This window comes from Pleurodeles waltl, chromosome 11 (genome assembly GCF_031143425.1).
Source record: "Pleurodeles waltl isolate 20211129_DDA chromosome 11, aPleWal1.hap1.20221129, whole genome shotgun sequence".
In the NCBI taxonomy this organism is placed as follows: domain Eukaryota; kingdom Metazoa; phylum Chordata; class Amphibia; order Caudata; family Salamandridae; genus Pleurodeles; species Pleurodeles waltl.
Genome location: NC_090450.1, coordinates 593,409,321 through 593,425,846, shown reverse-complemented (window position 1 = coordinate 593,425,846; position 16,526 = coordinate 593,409,321). Strand labels below are relative to the sequence as shown.

The window sequence follows — 16,526 nt, the reverse complement described above, 5'->3', positions numbered from 1 at the left end:
GACAAATGGCAGGATTTCACATGAGGAATAGGTAGAGGTGATTAAAGGAGACAATGTTTTTAGAGAAATAGAAAACTATCTTTGTGAAGGATGGCCAAACAGAGGGAATGTATCTTTTGATCCAGAGTGTTTCTAGCAGATCAGTCAGGAATTGCCAATTGTAAATGGATTGTTGATGAGAGGTGATCTCCTAGTAGTACCTTTAGTACTTAGAAATAGAATAATAAGACTGGCTCACGATGGGCACATATGGGTGAGTGCAACCAAGAGACGAGTAAGAGAAGAGTATTGTTGGCCTGGATTAGATTGTAATGTATAGAGAAATATCAGAGAGTGGGTGTTATGTGTTTGGAATGATAAGTCCCACAAGACTGTAAGCTACCCTCCTGTGGAATCGGATAAATCAGCTAGGCCTTGGAAGAAAATAGGAATTGGCATTACTGGTCCATTACATGAAAAGGGAATTTGCCCTAGATATTGTTGTAATAGATTCTTTTTCAAGATTGCCTGGGGTAAAGATCACAGAGGACATTACTTCCAGAAGAATAATTGTGTTTCTGAAAGAGTTGTTTATGAGAGAGGGTGTGCCGGAGATCATGGTTTCTGATAATGGCGCCCAATTTGTTTCACAGCGCATGAAAGAAATTCTATTAGAACAAGGAATAGAACGTGTTCATTCCTCAGTGTACTATTCTCAGAGCAAGGTTCTGGTGGAGAAGTGGAACAGAACATTGAAGGAAGGATTGCTGTTGCCATTGGCAGCAGAAGATGATTGGAAAGTGGTGATGTGAAGGTTATTGTGGCCTTACTGTACCACACCCCACTCTGTGACTGGCAAATCTCCTTTTGAAGTAATGAGAGGCTGCAGGGCCTGGGCATTGATGTCCAAAGAAGTGGAAAGGAAAAAACTTGTGGAGGAAATTGGGTTCGGCAAGAGTGATTATGTGTGAGGTGATTGGGTTAGTGTACGGAAAGGGCGTATGGTTAGTAAAGAAAAAGTATTATGAACATCTTCAGGTTAGGAAAGTGAATGAATATACACTTTTGTTGAGTGATGGAAATGTATGGAACAGGACAAAAATATTAAAAACTTCACTAGGAAAAGAACAGAAAGACCAAGGAAAGCTGGACCATGAAGCGAGAGCAAATGTGTGTGAGGACAAAATGCCATTAGTGGTCAGGGATCACAATGTATTCACAAATCGGAAAAAAATGATGGCTTCAAGATGTAATTTACACTTCTATTTAAGTGTGACTACTTGCAATTTTAACTGATATATTTAAGGAAAGTTTTTGTGCCTGAGGACATTGTAAAGTGGCAGTTGGATAACAGACTCCCTTCCGGTCTATAGCAATAACTTTATCCTGAAATATTATCGCTGTTCCAACCTTGATTCTTTTCAACCATATTTGGGGTATTGTGAGAGTATTACATAGTGAAGCTAACCAGCATCACAGCATAATACTCCACTTTCCTACTCCTCCACTAACTCCTCTCCTTCTCCCCCTCTCCTCCCCTTGAGAGGCTGAAAATCTATGTGCTGCTATTGGGAGGAGGGGTACCATGAGGGGAGACTGCCTGTTCATGAGCTACTGGTGACCGTTGTACCCTTCCCCCACCTAACTCCTAAAACGGGTGTCCGGATAGCAAAGGAAGAGCCAGATGACTGCAGCCTGATGGAAGTCAAAGGATTTCTGTGGGGTGATTGAGTTGGCAGAAGTCCAGCAGCAAGAAACAACAGCAAGAGAAAACAAAGGGTGAGGTGAGCAAAGCCGGCACACGGTGGTATGCATGGGCGGTGGATCATGGCAGCCGATGCTGGATGCGTTGCAGGGTGTTAGACTTGGCATCCTTGGCATGGTCTCTCCTAACTTTTTGCCTCTGTTTCCCAGGTTGTTGATGTGTGCTGTTTTTGTTACTCTGGGCACTTTACCACTGCTATCCAGTGCTAAAGTGGAAGTGCTCCTGTATAAAATGTGTATGTAATTGTTTCATCCATGATTGGCATATTTGATTTACTAGTAAGTCCCTAGTACAGTGCACTAGAGGTGCCCAGGGCATGTAAATCAAATGCTACTAGTGGGCCTGTAGCACTGGTTGTGCTACCCACATTAGTAACCCTGTAAACATAGCTCAGACCTGCCACTGCAGTGTCTGTGTGTGCAGATTTTCCCTTGCCAGGCCTAAACCTTCCCTTTTCTTACATGTAAGACACCCCTAAGGTAGGCCGTAGGTAGCCCCGTGGGCAGGGTGCAGTGTATGTTTAAGGTAGGACATATACTAATGTGTTTTATATGTCCTGACAGTGAAATACTGCCAAATTCGGTTTTCACTGTTGCAAGGCCTATCTCTCTCATAGGTTAAAATGGAGGCTGCCTTTAAAAATGATGAAAGCGTAGATTCCCTTTGGGAGCAGATAGACATGTGGAGTTTGGGGTCTCTGAGCTCACAATCTAAAAATACATATTTTAGTAAAGTTGGTTTTAAGATTGTGTGTTTGAAAATGCCACTTTTAGAAAGTGGGCATTTTCTTGCTTAAACCATTCTGTGACTCTGCCTGTTTGTGGATTCCCTGTCTGGGACAGTTTGACAATTGGACTGTTTGAATCTCTCTCTAGACAGTGACGCAAAGGGAGCTGGGGTGTAGCCTACATGTCCTGATGAGCCATCTGTGCTAGAAAGGAGGGGAGGAGTGGTCACTTACACCTGAAAGGGCTGTGCCTGCCCTCACACAGTGCAGTCTCCAACCCCCTGGTGTGTGTCTGGGGCCTGGCCTGGGCAAGGCAGGATTTCACAAACAAGAGAGACTTTCCTTTGAAGTAGGCCTACTTCAAAGGTCAAAATGGGTAGAAGATGAGCACCCAAAACCATAGACTTTAGATCATTTCTGGAAATCAAGAGGAACCTCTGCCTGCCTGTGACTGTGCTTTGTGGAGCTATGCTGCAGTTGTTGCTTCTGCCTGTGCAAGGGGACAAAGATTGGACTTTGTTGTGCATTCCTGCTTGTGAAGAAATCTCCAAGGGCTTGTCCTGAGCTTGCCTCCTGTTGTTGAAGTCTCAGGGACATCAAAGACTTCTCCTGCCAGAACCTGGACTCTCTGCTGAGACTCCTGCCCTGCCAAGTGGTGCCCTATCCAGTTCCTGGGGCCTTGGAAGGTGAATCTGGCAGACCAAGACTGAGAATCCACACACAGAACGCTGTATGGGGAAAATATCGACGCACCTTCCGAGACGCAGCTGAAAAACGACGCGCCACCGGTTTTGCAGCAGAAATCGATGCTCCACCGGCATCGCGGCTGGAAGATCGATGCACACAGATGGAGAAATGACATGCAACACCCACTGACAGAGGATGATAAAGTCGCAACCCACATTGCGTGGTTTTGCTGATACCGTGCAGCAGTTTTTTCAATGCAAACCTTGCTAGGTGCGGAAAATAAATGTATCGCCAGGGCGGACCCGAGTACTTGCCCGGATTGACGCATCGCTCTCCTGCGTCGAGGAAAAACGATGCACGCCCACCCGACCGGAGAAGGAGAAATGATGCACGGTCTTGTTTGCGGGTGAGAAATCAAAGCATCGCTAACCTTTTTCGATACACACTCACCCGTTCGTGTTATTTTGACACTACTCAGGTACTTTTCAACGTCAACAGTGTTTTTACTGTTTACAAAAGGATTTAAGACTCTTTTGCTTTTACACTTAATAACTTGACTTGTGTTTGTTGGATTTTTGTCATTTTGGTCTTGTTTTGTAGTGTTTTCACTGAGTTACTGTGTGTGTTGGTACAAATACTTTACACCTAGACTCTGAAGTTAAGCCTTCCTGCTCGTGCCAAGCTACCAAGGGGGTGAGCGGAGTTAGCTGAGGGTGATTCTCCTTTATCCTGACTACAGTGAGGGTCCTTGCTTGGGCAGGGGGTAACCTAACACCGGGGGACACCGTTACTCACGGAGCTCTGGCTGGAACTGTAGCCACAATTATGGATACCGGGCCTCACAATAGGCTCCTGCTGCCCCACTGACCTTGGCCCTTAGTTCCACTGCTCTTTCCTTGGCTCTGCATCAGCGCTTGTATCTCCTCTCCTCCCTTTGGTGCTTCATTGTATGGCCCACAACCCCATCTAGAAATCAGATGCTTCTCACTCCAATTGATCACGTCTCCACTCCCTTTCCAATACCCACCCTGTCAAATGTGCTTAAACTTGCAGGAATTGTAAGTGCAGCTCTTTGAATCTCGGAATGTAGCATATAGTTTTTCACCGTCTGTCATTTAAGATTTTTTGGAGACTTTCTATCTTTGAGGTCATGACTCCCAAAGCAGTTATATCAATAATGCTACAAACGTTTCATGCTCTAGAGAGATGTTTACGTTCTTATTAAAGAGGTTGCTCTAGGAGGGGTACTGGATAGGTAAAAGGTATTACAAAAATGTATTTTGGTTTTATATCTGAATCTGTTTTAATCGTCTGTGCAATAGTTATCACAGTAAATTTCCGATAACTGGTATGATTTTAATGTCTCGTTTTTTTTATGGTGACTCTATGGTTGTTTTAAATGATCATTAGTAAGTCACAGCAGTTGTGTCTTTTTTGCAAATATTAATTAATATGTCATTCCATTTCATTAGGTTTCTTTTCATTTTGCTGGGTCCCCCTGGAAAAGGCAAATCCTACAATGAAATTGGAAGAGCAATTGCAACACTGATGGTGGATGATGTAAGTTTATGTTGGATGATGTCAATGTATGGATAACCCTCATTCATTTACTTTGAGCAGTGTTGATCAACAGCACCCTTTAGATCAGTCTAAGCAGAGCTTCGACAAAAAAGAGAGTCTATGAAAACAACCAATGTAATTTGATTGGGTGTATGAGAATCCAATAGGTGGGTTTTTGTAGTGCTGTTTGTTGGATTCCGGTCGGAGCGTAGCTTGGGCTACAAAATTAGGGGAGTGAGCCTGAGATTTCTAAACACTCACCATGGAATTCCCAAATAATCTCCTGTTTTACTATTTTTTAGCATTGTGTGACGTCAGAGGTCATCAAAATATATTTTGTGCAAGAATCTTTGTGAGTGCACAGCAGAAAATGGCTTTTCATCACAGCACCAGCCCCTCTCTCCTCCAGTTTTTGCAAGGGGGTGACAAGTGTGCAACACTACACATAATGCTTCTTAGTCGGTCAGTCAATCAATAAACTTTATTCGACTACTAATAGTCATAAAAGCACAAGCATCAAAACATCATTAAGCATCAAAACATAAGTAATCTGTCAAAATCACAGTCATATTTCAATAACAACAATAAAAACATCTAAAAAGAGAAAAATTAGAAAGGTTAAAAACTTTAGAAGGCATTCAGATGAATTCATAAAAGTTATAAAGACCCCGGCCATTAACAATTTATCACTTTCATTTAGGCAAAAACTTCCTTATTCTATGAGCCCCTACGAGGAAGCTAGCAACATAAACAGAGAAAAGGGATGGTTGACATCTGCAAAACCATCAAAACTGGTTTAAAATGTACAAAGGAATGATTCTTGAGTAAAGGCAAGATATATTTGCTCCGTAGCTCTCAGTAATATTCACAAAAAACAGACAAAGTGCGCCATGTCCTGTGGGGAAAACCTCTCTCTTCCACCTTGTGTTTGCCCTGAGGAACCGTGTGACCAATGAGATTAAATCTAAATCTTGTTAATAAGAAATGGTGGCGCAGCAGCGTTACTGTCACCAAATAAGTCTCCTCCAAAGGGGTAGTTTTTAACAAAATATAAGAATAAACAGTGCATTTACTAAGTTCTAACGTCTCCCTTAGCGACTGCCTCAAGAAAGTGAAGTGCTGGCTGGCGCAAGTCATATCCCTTTTTGTTACACAATTCGAGTTCTCAAATAGCGCAAGGCGCCCCAACTTCAGAGTGACCTTCTGTATGCTTTGAACCAGGGCATATGTATGGCCTTATCTAGTGTCAGGCAATCCCTGAGAATGGTCCGATTAAGGTCAAGCTCAAGATTATGCCACACTCTAATCCACCTGAGCAGAGGAGCCAGAGCTAATTGATCAGAAATATACCCAAGGCCCACTCGTGTATAATATATGACGAGACTGCTTGAGGGACCATCAACAAATTCCTTAGCAATTGTTTTTACACTAAATGAATTTCCTTTATATATATATATATATATATATATCACTACCATAAGCCATTGCTAGGATACATTTACCGTGATAAAACAAAACCTGAATCAAAACAAAAGCCTGAATCAGCATGTCACCCAATCTGTTGGCCAAATTTAACGTTGCAGCTCTTACCAGTGTTCCATTGTGGGCCCCAAAGCCCTTTTTCATCAAGTAGGACACCCAAATATGGGAAGGTTGGCACCCTAACCAGTTCCTTACCCCCTCCCCAAAACCCTTTCTCTGGGGCTTCCTTGTTCTGACGACCATGGTGTGGGACTTGGAGCAGTTATTACTCAATCGAGATGGTTCATAAATGCCACAAATGAGTCGACCAACTGTTGCAAACCCCTCACAGTCCTGGCAATTAAAACTGCATTGTCCACATAAAGAAGGATGGGTACTAAATGGGAGTCAACCCTCGGGATATCCTTAGAAGCTGCACTTAAATCAGAAGCCAAGTTATTAATATATAGGACAAATAGAAAGGGGGCCAGGATACAACCTTTCTTAACCCCCTTATAAAAACTCACAGATTCCGATAAGAGCCCATCCTGGTCTTATCCTATACTAGCGGCCATACCCGGTATAAATCAGAAAGAAAAAACACCTTTCTGTAGGTTCTCCCCAACTCCCTCACCAAACTGATTATTAGGGCAATTTACTCTCTGTGGGGGTTCACCTTGGGGGGACATCATAATGGCTGATCGCCCAAGTAGCCAGGATGACGTATGGCTCCATGGTCGACTATCTGCTGACTAACTACCTGCCTAACCCCACCCCCAGGTGCAGGTAGATTGAAGTTGACGTAATGTGGATCCTCCCCAACATTTGGAGGACAAGGGGCCCAACTAAAGAATCCAGACGGGACATTACCCGTTCCAGTTGAGCTGCGAAAAGTAATTCTAGTTGATTTAAAATGACCTCCCTGCTATTCAGGTAGGTGCTCTCCTGTTTATGTGCTTGTGACGCCATTTGTGAGCCAGCCCATCTTCCATGAGGACCTCTTTTTTTCCATTTACAAGTGGACTCAGTGGGAGATACTTCGATCTCTAACCCCTCCATCAGCAAAGGAAGACCCCTATTATCAGAGCTGACATTCAGAGTAGGCATGGGACCCAAAAGAGGTCAGGGGATTTTAAGGGATGATTGAGGGTGCTGATACCAACAGATTTTGTCCGTGGTATCCACGGTGCCCACCCTCCCAGTGATGATCTCCTTTCTACCAAATCAATTTTGGTTGCCACCACCCCAATTACACGTCCCAACATCAAGTCAATACGTGTGGGCTTATGTGGAGCTGAACAGCCCCCGATCGCTTTACGCTTACCCATGGAGCCATGGTTCATCAAACTGTCGACAAAAAATGTAGCCAAGAAATTTGTGTCAGAGGGAGGGCCCAGCCTTATCTGGCTGCGAACGGGCACAGCCAGGCCCGATCTTGGCCCTGTCTGTGCCCGGGGACATGCTCAGGCATGTCCTGAGTGTGTCCCCTGCAGCAGGGAGGCAAGAATACCTTTATGCGCCCCCAGACGCAAAGAGTAAGCCAGAGTGCAGCCTCCTGCTGCGGGTAAGCCTGGGTATTGTGGTCCGTGCAACCCCCAGGTCACGGTTTAAGCAGAACCAAAGTCCTGTGTAGTGGAGAGCCAAGAATACCTTTATACTCCTCTGGGCACAAAGAGAAGGCAGAATGCAGCCTCCTGTTGTGGGTAAGCATGGGCATTGTGGTCTGTGCAGCTCCCGGCTCCTGGTGTAGGCAGAAACAAAGTCCACTTCTGAGTCATACTGACTCACCACACTACATTCCAGGGATGGTGACATGACACACTGCCCCACCTCATTCTATGAACCTTAGCCCACTATACCACAAAATTAAAACATGCCACACCATAATGTGCTGTATCCTAGGAACATTTACGAACCTCAATGCACTCAATGCATACTCTAGATGAACAGTACAACACTGCAATGCAACCTTGCAATAACAACTCACCGGACTGCGCTGTGTGCATGGGACACTAAGGCCCTCATTATGAACACCACCGTGTTCATGCTGGCGGTCTCACGACTGACCGCCAGCGCCCCTAGAACCCTGCCGGCCGTATAAACAACATTCCTGTGGGCCGGCGGGCGGAAACATTGTTTCCGCACTACGGGCCCACAGGAATGCCTGGCCGGGACATTGACGGCGGCTCCACATGGAGCAACCGCTAATGCACCTGTGCGGTGGGTGCAGCTGCACCCATCACGCAGACCACTGCCCGTAAATCTGGCAGTGACCTGCGCGATGGGGCACTGCACAGGAGACCCTGCACTGCACATGCAAAGTTCATGGGCAGAGCAGGGGCCCCCAGGGGTGCCCCGGTGCACCCCTCCCGCCAGCCTTTCCCTGGCTAGGAAACACGCCAGGGAAAGGCTGGAGGCTATGGGAGCATTATCCGAGGGGCAGCACCGCTGCCCTGTCGGATAATAATACTGACCGCCGCCAGGCTGCCTGACGGAGGCAGCATGGCAGTGAGTGAGGGCCGCCTATGGCGACCCTCTATGGGTACATTATGTGGCGGTGTGGTCTGCCATGCCGGCTGACGGGTTTTCCCGCCACTGGTGGCATGGCGGACCACACTACAAACATCAGAATGACCACCTTAGCCACTGCACTGCATTGAATCCTCCCTACAGAACTAACCAAACACACATCACTCCATTCCTTGGACACCTAATTTCCATAATGCACTACAATGAAGGGACATTTCCCCTGCAACACTTCATTGTATCCAGTGGATTCTAACCCAGCACATTGGCCAGAATTGTTTCACTGCATAATGCCAACTATCTAGCTACACTGGGCTAACCTCACACTGCCCTTCACTTTTTGAAATGCTACACTGTCACACTTCCTCGGGGCAACAGTAATACTCAAAACGTTCCAGAGATGCCAGGGTGCCACATTAAAATGAATTTTAGTGGCACTAGCCCACTGACACTGCATAATAGGGAGGTATCTACCATACTGTACTGATTCTTAGAGACACTAACCAACTACACTACAAAACCAATGCACAATAATGCACTGCAATCAATGGTCAATAATATACCACACATGCGTTTCGTCATAGATACTTACCAACCATACTGTATTTCACCTTGGATGCACTAAATCACTCTGTTGCACTACATCATTGCAACACTTACCTAACTCATTGCATCCGAATGATACTAATCCACCACACCGTGCTACATACTAAGGATCAACCAATAGAGTAGATGGTTTACACCTCCACCAGGTTATGGGGAAACTGACAATAGATAAGTTGGTATTTAAGAGCATAGGCCATTTTATTCTTAATCCTGATCAAGATGTCTAGGGCACTGCAGATTAAAATCTACAATTCTATGTTGTGTGATCTCTGAATGTGTGACTTTTTCTATGTTTGGAGACCTTGCTTACTCCTGCATTTTACAAGGACCGTTTTACAAGGACGTTTAGTGCCTGGCCAAGTTATTATTGTCATTGTGTTGTTTCTTCATTGCCCCATGACACATTTTTTCTGTAACATACATGTTTTATAGCGTTAAGGGAATAAAATGTAAAGTCAAATTGCCAGTTGCTTAAGACAGGCTTATCTTTACTGTAATCATTAACAAAGTCTGATCTTACTTATACAAACGAGAACGTAACATTTTGATTGCTTCCAGCTGTTTTGTGATGTGGCTTACAAGGCACGAGAAAGGGAGGACCTGATTGCAGGAATTGATGAATTTCTAGACGAAGTTATTGTCCTGCCTCCCGGAGAATGGGATCCTACGATTAGAATAGAACCGCCTAAGAAAACACCATCAGCTGACCAGAGGTAGGTGTCAGCCACTGATGAGCAATCACAGGTTTAGGCTGATTTGGAAGAAGGACACATGCCCTAAAAAGGTTACACTTTAAAATTTGACTACCTTTGACACCAATCGATAAAAACCCCTTTAGCACGAGCTTTATTATTTCTGCACAGGGTCCATAGCATAAGTTCCTTCAAAATACCTTTGATAACGATAGTCCAGAGGGTTCAAACTGCACAGCTGTTTTATTGACATTTTAATCCCGACTGTGAAGAACACAGTAAAATTCAAAACACTGTCAGAATATAGATCGTTTCTGGATGGTACAGCCACATCACTGGCTGAATATCGACATAAACATTGCGTCTTAAATATTGTTTACAAAAATATACCTGTTTCAACTAATAGAATCGCTACAGCCAATGGGAAAATATTTTTCTAACCAATATTTAGGTCACGATAGTGAAATCAAACAATATTTATGTAGACAATATTCTAACATACAGCCTTCAGGATCCCTTCTTCATTATCTGATTAGCTAGCAGTATCAAACAGGGATCGCCAAGAAGACAACAAGATCCTCTGCAAATATATGATACTGTCCACTGGTCACAATACTGACCAATAGGTGAAAGAACGTATTTTTTCTGGCCATACTTCTCAAAGATTCCTCTAGCAATCTTTAACAACTTCCTCAACTTGGAGGTTGACACCTGATAACCAATATGCTTCTCTCACCCTTGCCTTGGGAGACTCCTCCCAAGTGTGCCAGACCAATCACCTTTGAACTTAATCCTTCTGAGGCAAATATTTTTTCACCTCTCAAAAGTTCCCCACCCCGCAACGTGAATTCATTCTTTGCATTCCAAAAAGAACACACCAAGGGATTTAATGCTCTATGGTCAGGCCAACCATGAACAACATATTTTTCGATATTCATCAAAGTTTCATTATTTAGTTTATTCTCTTCCCATTCCAACTGAGAAACGACAGACTCTCTGACCCTACACACACTATGGACATCCATAGATTCGATCACCATGATGTAAAAGCAGGAGCTGAGCAAGAACCCTTCGTTACTATTCAGCAGAAAAGGCCAGAAATACTATATTTTGAGAAATAGGCCTAAACTAAATGACTTAACCTCTAACAATTACTTACCTTGAGTTCCATAATGCAAATGCTCTCCTGAATAGCTTCCCTTCAATGACCTTCATTTGTTTCATGGGTGTCAGTGTTCATATGCTCACAGACTTACAGTTTTTACACTCCAATATAGAGGGCACAATGGATACTGTTTATGCCTTAATGAATATTGAAAAGGCATCCTCTGTGAAGAATTACTTTGTCTTAACATGCCTGCAATTATTTTAGTTTACCCAATTGCATTTTTTGTACGTGTAGACTATTTCCTATATGCTGAAATAGGCATACACGAGTGGCAGTGTCCATTTATGACTGACACCTTAATTTTGTTATAGTTCCACTCCAACAAAACCAGGTTGTTTCTAGAGCCCAGGCTGAAATATTTCAGCCATGTTTTCGCAAGGTTTATTCTAATAAAGTTAGGACTTTTGTACAGTTTTAGGCTAGCCAGCAGGCTCTGTTTGTGTGAGATTGCATAATAAGCTTTCAGTTTAAGTTAACACACTATCGGTTTCAGCTAGCAATAGAGAAATAGGGCACCTTCAAGTTTTAGAAGAAATTACAATGACCCCTAGTGGATAACTGGGTAAGCCAGCCAAATAAAAGTTGAACAACAATGTGAACAGGACACCCCCTTGTCTGAAGCCATCCTATTTCTTGATATTTCCTGTCACTGACGCATCATCAGTGTTATTGATCTAGCATTATGTTCCTCTACGGAACTCCACCAATAAATATATTTTGGAGTTTTGTTTGTCTCACAAAAGGTGTGCCAAATCATTGATCTTTTGACTCTTTCATAGACAAATGTGAAATGGTGTTATAGCATGGATTTGGATGACAAATGATCAACAGGGACACAGTTATATATTACTTGGGGCATTCTTCTGAAACCCTTTCAATTGGATTAATCGGTCATTTATAAACATTTCTGTATATTCTTCCCACGATAATCAAGTAGACAATTTAAGCATTAGGAGAGGTGACCTGCTCTTTCTTTTTGAGTATTGAACTACATTAACCTTTTGTGAACCATTAATGGTATCACAATATTGAATAATATTGTATACAGTTGTGGAAATGTTGGACACTATTCCCATTTGTTTTTCATTCTCTTTATGATATCCAGTCTAGATCTGGCTTTGAGGGAGCTTTTGAATAAGCAATTAGCCTCTTAACCTCCATCAATGACATTGTTAAAAATAGTCTTCTAGACACTTCGAATTTGGAGTCATACTCTTTCCTTTATTACACATGGTACACGAGACAGGTTCCCATACCATATTTGCAAAAATGCTTTTCCCAGTGGTTTGAGATGCCCAGGACAGTAAACTATGAATTAAAATCCTATCTCTTCCTCATATAGCATTTGACCATATAACAAAATTTTCCTTCTGCAAATTCATATTTTTAATCATCAGTTCATTGTGAGTTTTTCAAAGGCACATCTAGCAGATAAGATCTGCTTGTCACATCATTTCTAGTGACATTTTTTGCTAATTCAAAATGGTTTGATTAGCTAAAACCCGTTCTTTGTTGAACTACCTATAAAGTTTGAAATTCATATCAGCAGCACAATACATATTTCGCACTTATCCAAGAAACATTGTGTGGAACCAAGTATAAGATCCTAAAATAAAATTTGCAACATGGTATACAAAGCTAGATACGTTTTTGAATTTCGTTTCTAGAAACTTGATGTCTGCAGGATAAATGCTTACATTTTTTAGAGAAACACATCTTTGTCTAATATCAAAATGCAAACCATAAGTTTACATGTTTCCAAAGATCTTCCTAACTGAGATCCACCTGAAGTAAATATTTCTTTGAATTTAATAGATGTATGTTGTATATATGGAAGAGACTTCATTTGAACATTTGATTCATATTACCAGCGTCAATGCACTGTGGCCAATTGCAGCAGCTTTAAGGACTTACAAATGCAGTTCATTGTACTGCTTGTAAATATATTAACATAACATTAAATTCACCTACCAAGGCACATAACACCTTAGTGGACAAATAGCATGCTACCCAATTGTGAGGTGCTTGGTTGGAAGACTGTGACATTACAATATGGAATATTTGGTAAGCATTTTGGTGTTGTGAATGTATGACCTGAGTAATGCTCTTATCCTGTCTTAGGTGTGTAATGGTGCAAGCGGAGCGAGAGATAGAACACGTAGTTTGCACTAATTTATTGTTGAGCCTGAGTGAGTGGAGTTGTCTAGAATCCACCCAGGTGTGAAAGAAACAGTCCATCGCATGCACTGGAATCAATAAATCATTGGCATGCTCTTTACAATCGTCCTGGAGCACCAGGTGCATGAGTAACAAGTAAGCTCTATACAGTGGTAACCACTGTGTGATCTGAGTTCCTTCAGGAGCAATGAGGAGTAAAGCACGGGAGAAATACAGCCATGATGAATGCAATCTACAGGCTACCCAGGATAGAGAGAGGGGAGAACGACAGGTATGCTCAGATTAGAGGTAGCCAGAGTAAAACGTCTAAAGTGTCACACTAGACGAACAGTAGAGGGTCCCAAGGCAAATGTACTGAATACAGTCAGCCATCGTAAATGATGTAGAGGTTCTCTCTAGGAGTGATGGATGAGTGACCAAGAGGGATTAGAAGGAGAAACAGAGCAATAGCGAATATGGTTCAGATCTTAGTAAACGTGCTAGGAAGGAAATCCAAAAGCATGCTCTGCTTATAGCCAGTTGGAGCTCCAGATTCAGAATGAGGAGTGCAGGCCATCAAACAAAGAATCTAGATAGATGAGATAGAGCCACAAAACAAGGAGGATATTCCATAATTCCCAGCATGTTCAAATAACATTTTCCCCTGTTGTCTTTAAAGATTAACAGCACAAGGCAGATTTCAGACTTTGCATGCTAGGCTTCAACCAGGAATGAAACAGTAGCAGCCACAGAATGCACTAGCTACAGGTAGGGGGTAAATGGTAACATTAGCATAATGGGAAGCTGTGGAAAGAAACTAAATAGTAGGTTGGTATAAGTGAAGGGGAGAAGGGGATTAGATGAGTTTACAGTGGAGTGGAAGAACAAAAAAACAGGGGTTTCTGGCCCTCTGTCATCACAAAAATGAAAAAGGGAAATTGCTTCAGGAATTGATCTGTTGGAAATGACTCTTTTTTCAGGATTACCCCAAACTTTATGGACTGACTCCTCTATTTCTGAACTTGTTTTTTTGGATTTAGGACTCTGAGCACTTTACCACTGCTAACCAGTGCTAAAGTGAATGTACTCTCTTCTCTTCTCTAAACATGGCAACATTGACTTACACCTGTTTTGCATATTAAATTTACCTGTAAGTCCCTTGTAAAGTGGTATACCATGTATCCAGGGCCTGCAAATTAAATGCTACTGGTGTGCCTGTAGCACTGATTGTGCCACCCTTTTAAGGAGACATGAAAACATGTCTCAGGCTTGCCACTACACGGCCTGTGTGTGCAGTTTCACTGCCATTTTGACTTGACATTTAAAACGTCTTCCAAGCCTTAAACTTCCCTTTTATTACATATAAGTCACTCCTAAGATAGGCCCTAGGTAGCCCATAGGGCAGGGTGGTATGTAAGTGGAAGGCAGGACATATAGTTTCAAGTTTTACATATCCTGGTAATGAAAGACTCCTAAAGTCATTTTTCATTACTGCGAGGCCTACTCCTCTCATAGACCAGAATTGTGAATTCCTTAATATTTACTTTTAAGCTGTAATTTCTGATCGGATAAGGTGTAGCTACATCATGTTTCATATCATAGGAATTATAATAATAACTCTCCTTTAATAGTCAAGTTAGACTTAACATTACTATTTTAGAAGTACCACTTTTATAAAGTGGGCATTTCTTTGCTCTTGCTGCTCTGTGTACCTTGGAGGCTGTCTCTAATACACATCTGGGCTAGGTGACAGCTACACTTTGTGGATTCTCCCCAGATAGCCAGAAACACAGGAAGGGTAAGTGTGACAAAGGACGGGCCACCCTGGCTGGAAGGGTGGATGGGAGCTCACACTTACACTTCAATAGGGAAGTGTCTGTCCCCACACAAAGGGCTGATTACCCCCCTATGTATAGTCTGGAGCTAGGGCTGGGATGAAAGGGACTTGTGCACTTCAAGAAGCTGCTTTGAAGTTACTCCCACTTCAAAGGCACTTTTGGGCATAGGTACTAGGGCTCTGACCCTAGCAAAGAAGTACACTTTTGGCCTTGGAAAGAACTCCGCAGTAGTAAGGACTGCACTGCTGTAAGGATTGCCACTTTGCCTGAACTGACTGTTCCAAGGAACTGCTTCTCTGGTTTGCTGAGCTGCCCTGCTGCGGACAAAGAATGGACCCATCCTGCTGAACCCAGAGTAACTCCAATGGCTTGCTAGCCTGTTCATCTGCAGTCTCAGGGACATCAAATACTGCTTGCAACACTCCTGGTGCTGCTGGAATCTAGCATCTGTGAGTCCTACCCTTGCCTTAGATGCCCTTCCCCAGACCTGGGCCTCATAAATGTGTTCCGCATCTAATTTCTGCTAAAAAACAATGCATCACCTTGAGTGCATGAGAAATTCTTCTCCATCGCTCCTTCGACGCCAACACGAAGCTTTTTTACAACAGTGGATTCTCAGCCAGCGCAGCCCAATGACAACCCTGTGCGTGGCTTGACAACGGCACATCATATTCACTTCAGTGGAGCCCGACCAGGACGCTGTGACCTGACTGAGTGGAGAATACTGACGCTTTGCTCTATCAAAGGTGCTGTTTCAACAGACACTGCATGGGTTCTGTGGTCAGCCTGGATTTTGGATTTAAACTGGTCCCACGTGACCTCAAGTAACCTTTTGACTGCTAGTGACTTCTAACCACCATTTTCACATTTAGGCCCTCATTACAACCCTGGCGGTCGGTGGTAAAGCGGTGGTAAGACCGCAAACAGGCCGGCAGAAAAAAAATTGAATTATGACCGCGGCTGTGCCACTTCACCATTCTGACCGCCATGGCGGTGAAGACCGCTGGGCTGGAGATTGCGGTCTCCAGCCCGGCGGTCATCACTAGACTGCCGACGGTATCAGGACCCTGCATACCACCATGGATCTCGGGTGGTTGGGAACCATCATGAGATCCATGGCAGTAGGCACTATCAGTGTCAGGGAATTCCTTCCCTGGCAGTGATAGGGGTCTCCCCCACCCCGCAACCCCCCACAAATCCTCCCCCCACACCACACCCCCACCCCCCTGCCACCCCCCAAACGTGGCACAACCCCCCTCCCCACCCCGAACATGCACATATACACACCCCTACACGCACACACCCCCAACATGCACATATACACACCCCTACATGCACACATACACCTCGACAACACATA

The 16,526-nt window shown here is 43.5% G+C and overlaps 1 protein-coding gene across 2 annotated transcripts in view; it reads left to right on the top strand.

The window, feature by feature from the left end:
* Positions 1–16,526, top strand: part of SLC4A5 (solute carrier family 4 member 5) — a 706,789-nt gene that overhangs the window by 424,678 nt on the left and 265,585 nt on the right. For both annotated transcript variants that reach the window (XM_069214106.1, XM_069214105.1), the window contains 2 exons: positions 4,631–4,718; positions 9,870–10,024. In XM_069214106.1, the coding sequence (XP_069070207.1) occupies positions 4,631–4,718; positions 9,870–10,024 (243 nt within the window). The remainder of the gene's footprint in view (positions 1–4,630; positions 4,719–9,869; positions 10,025–16,526) is intronic.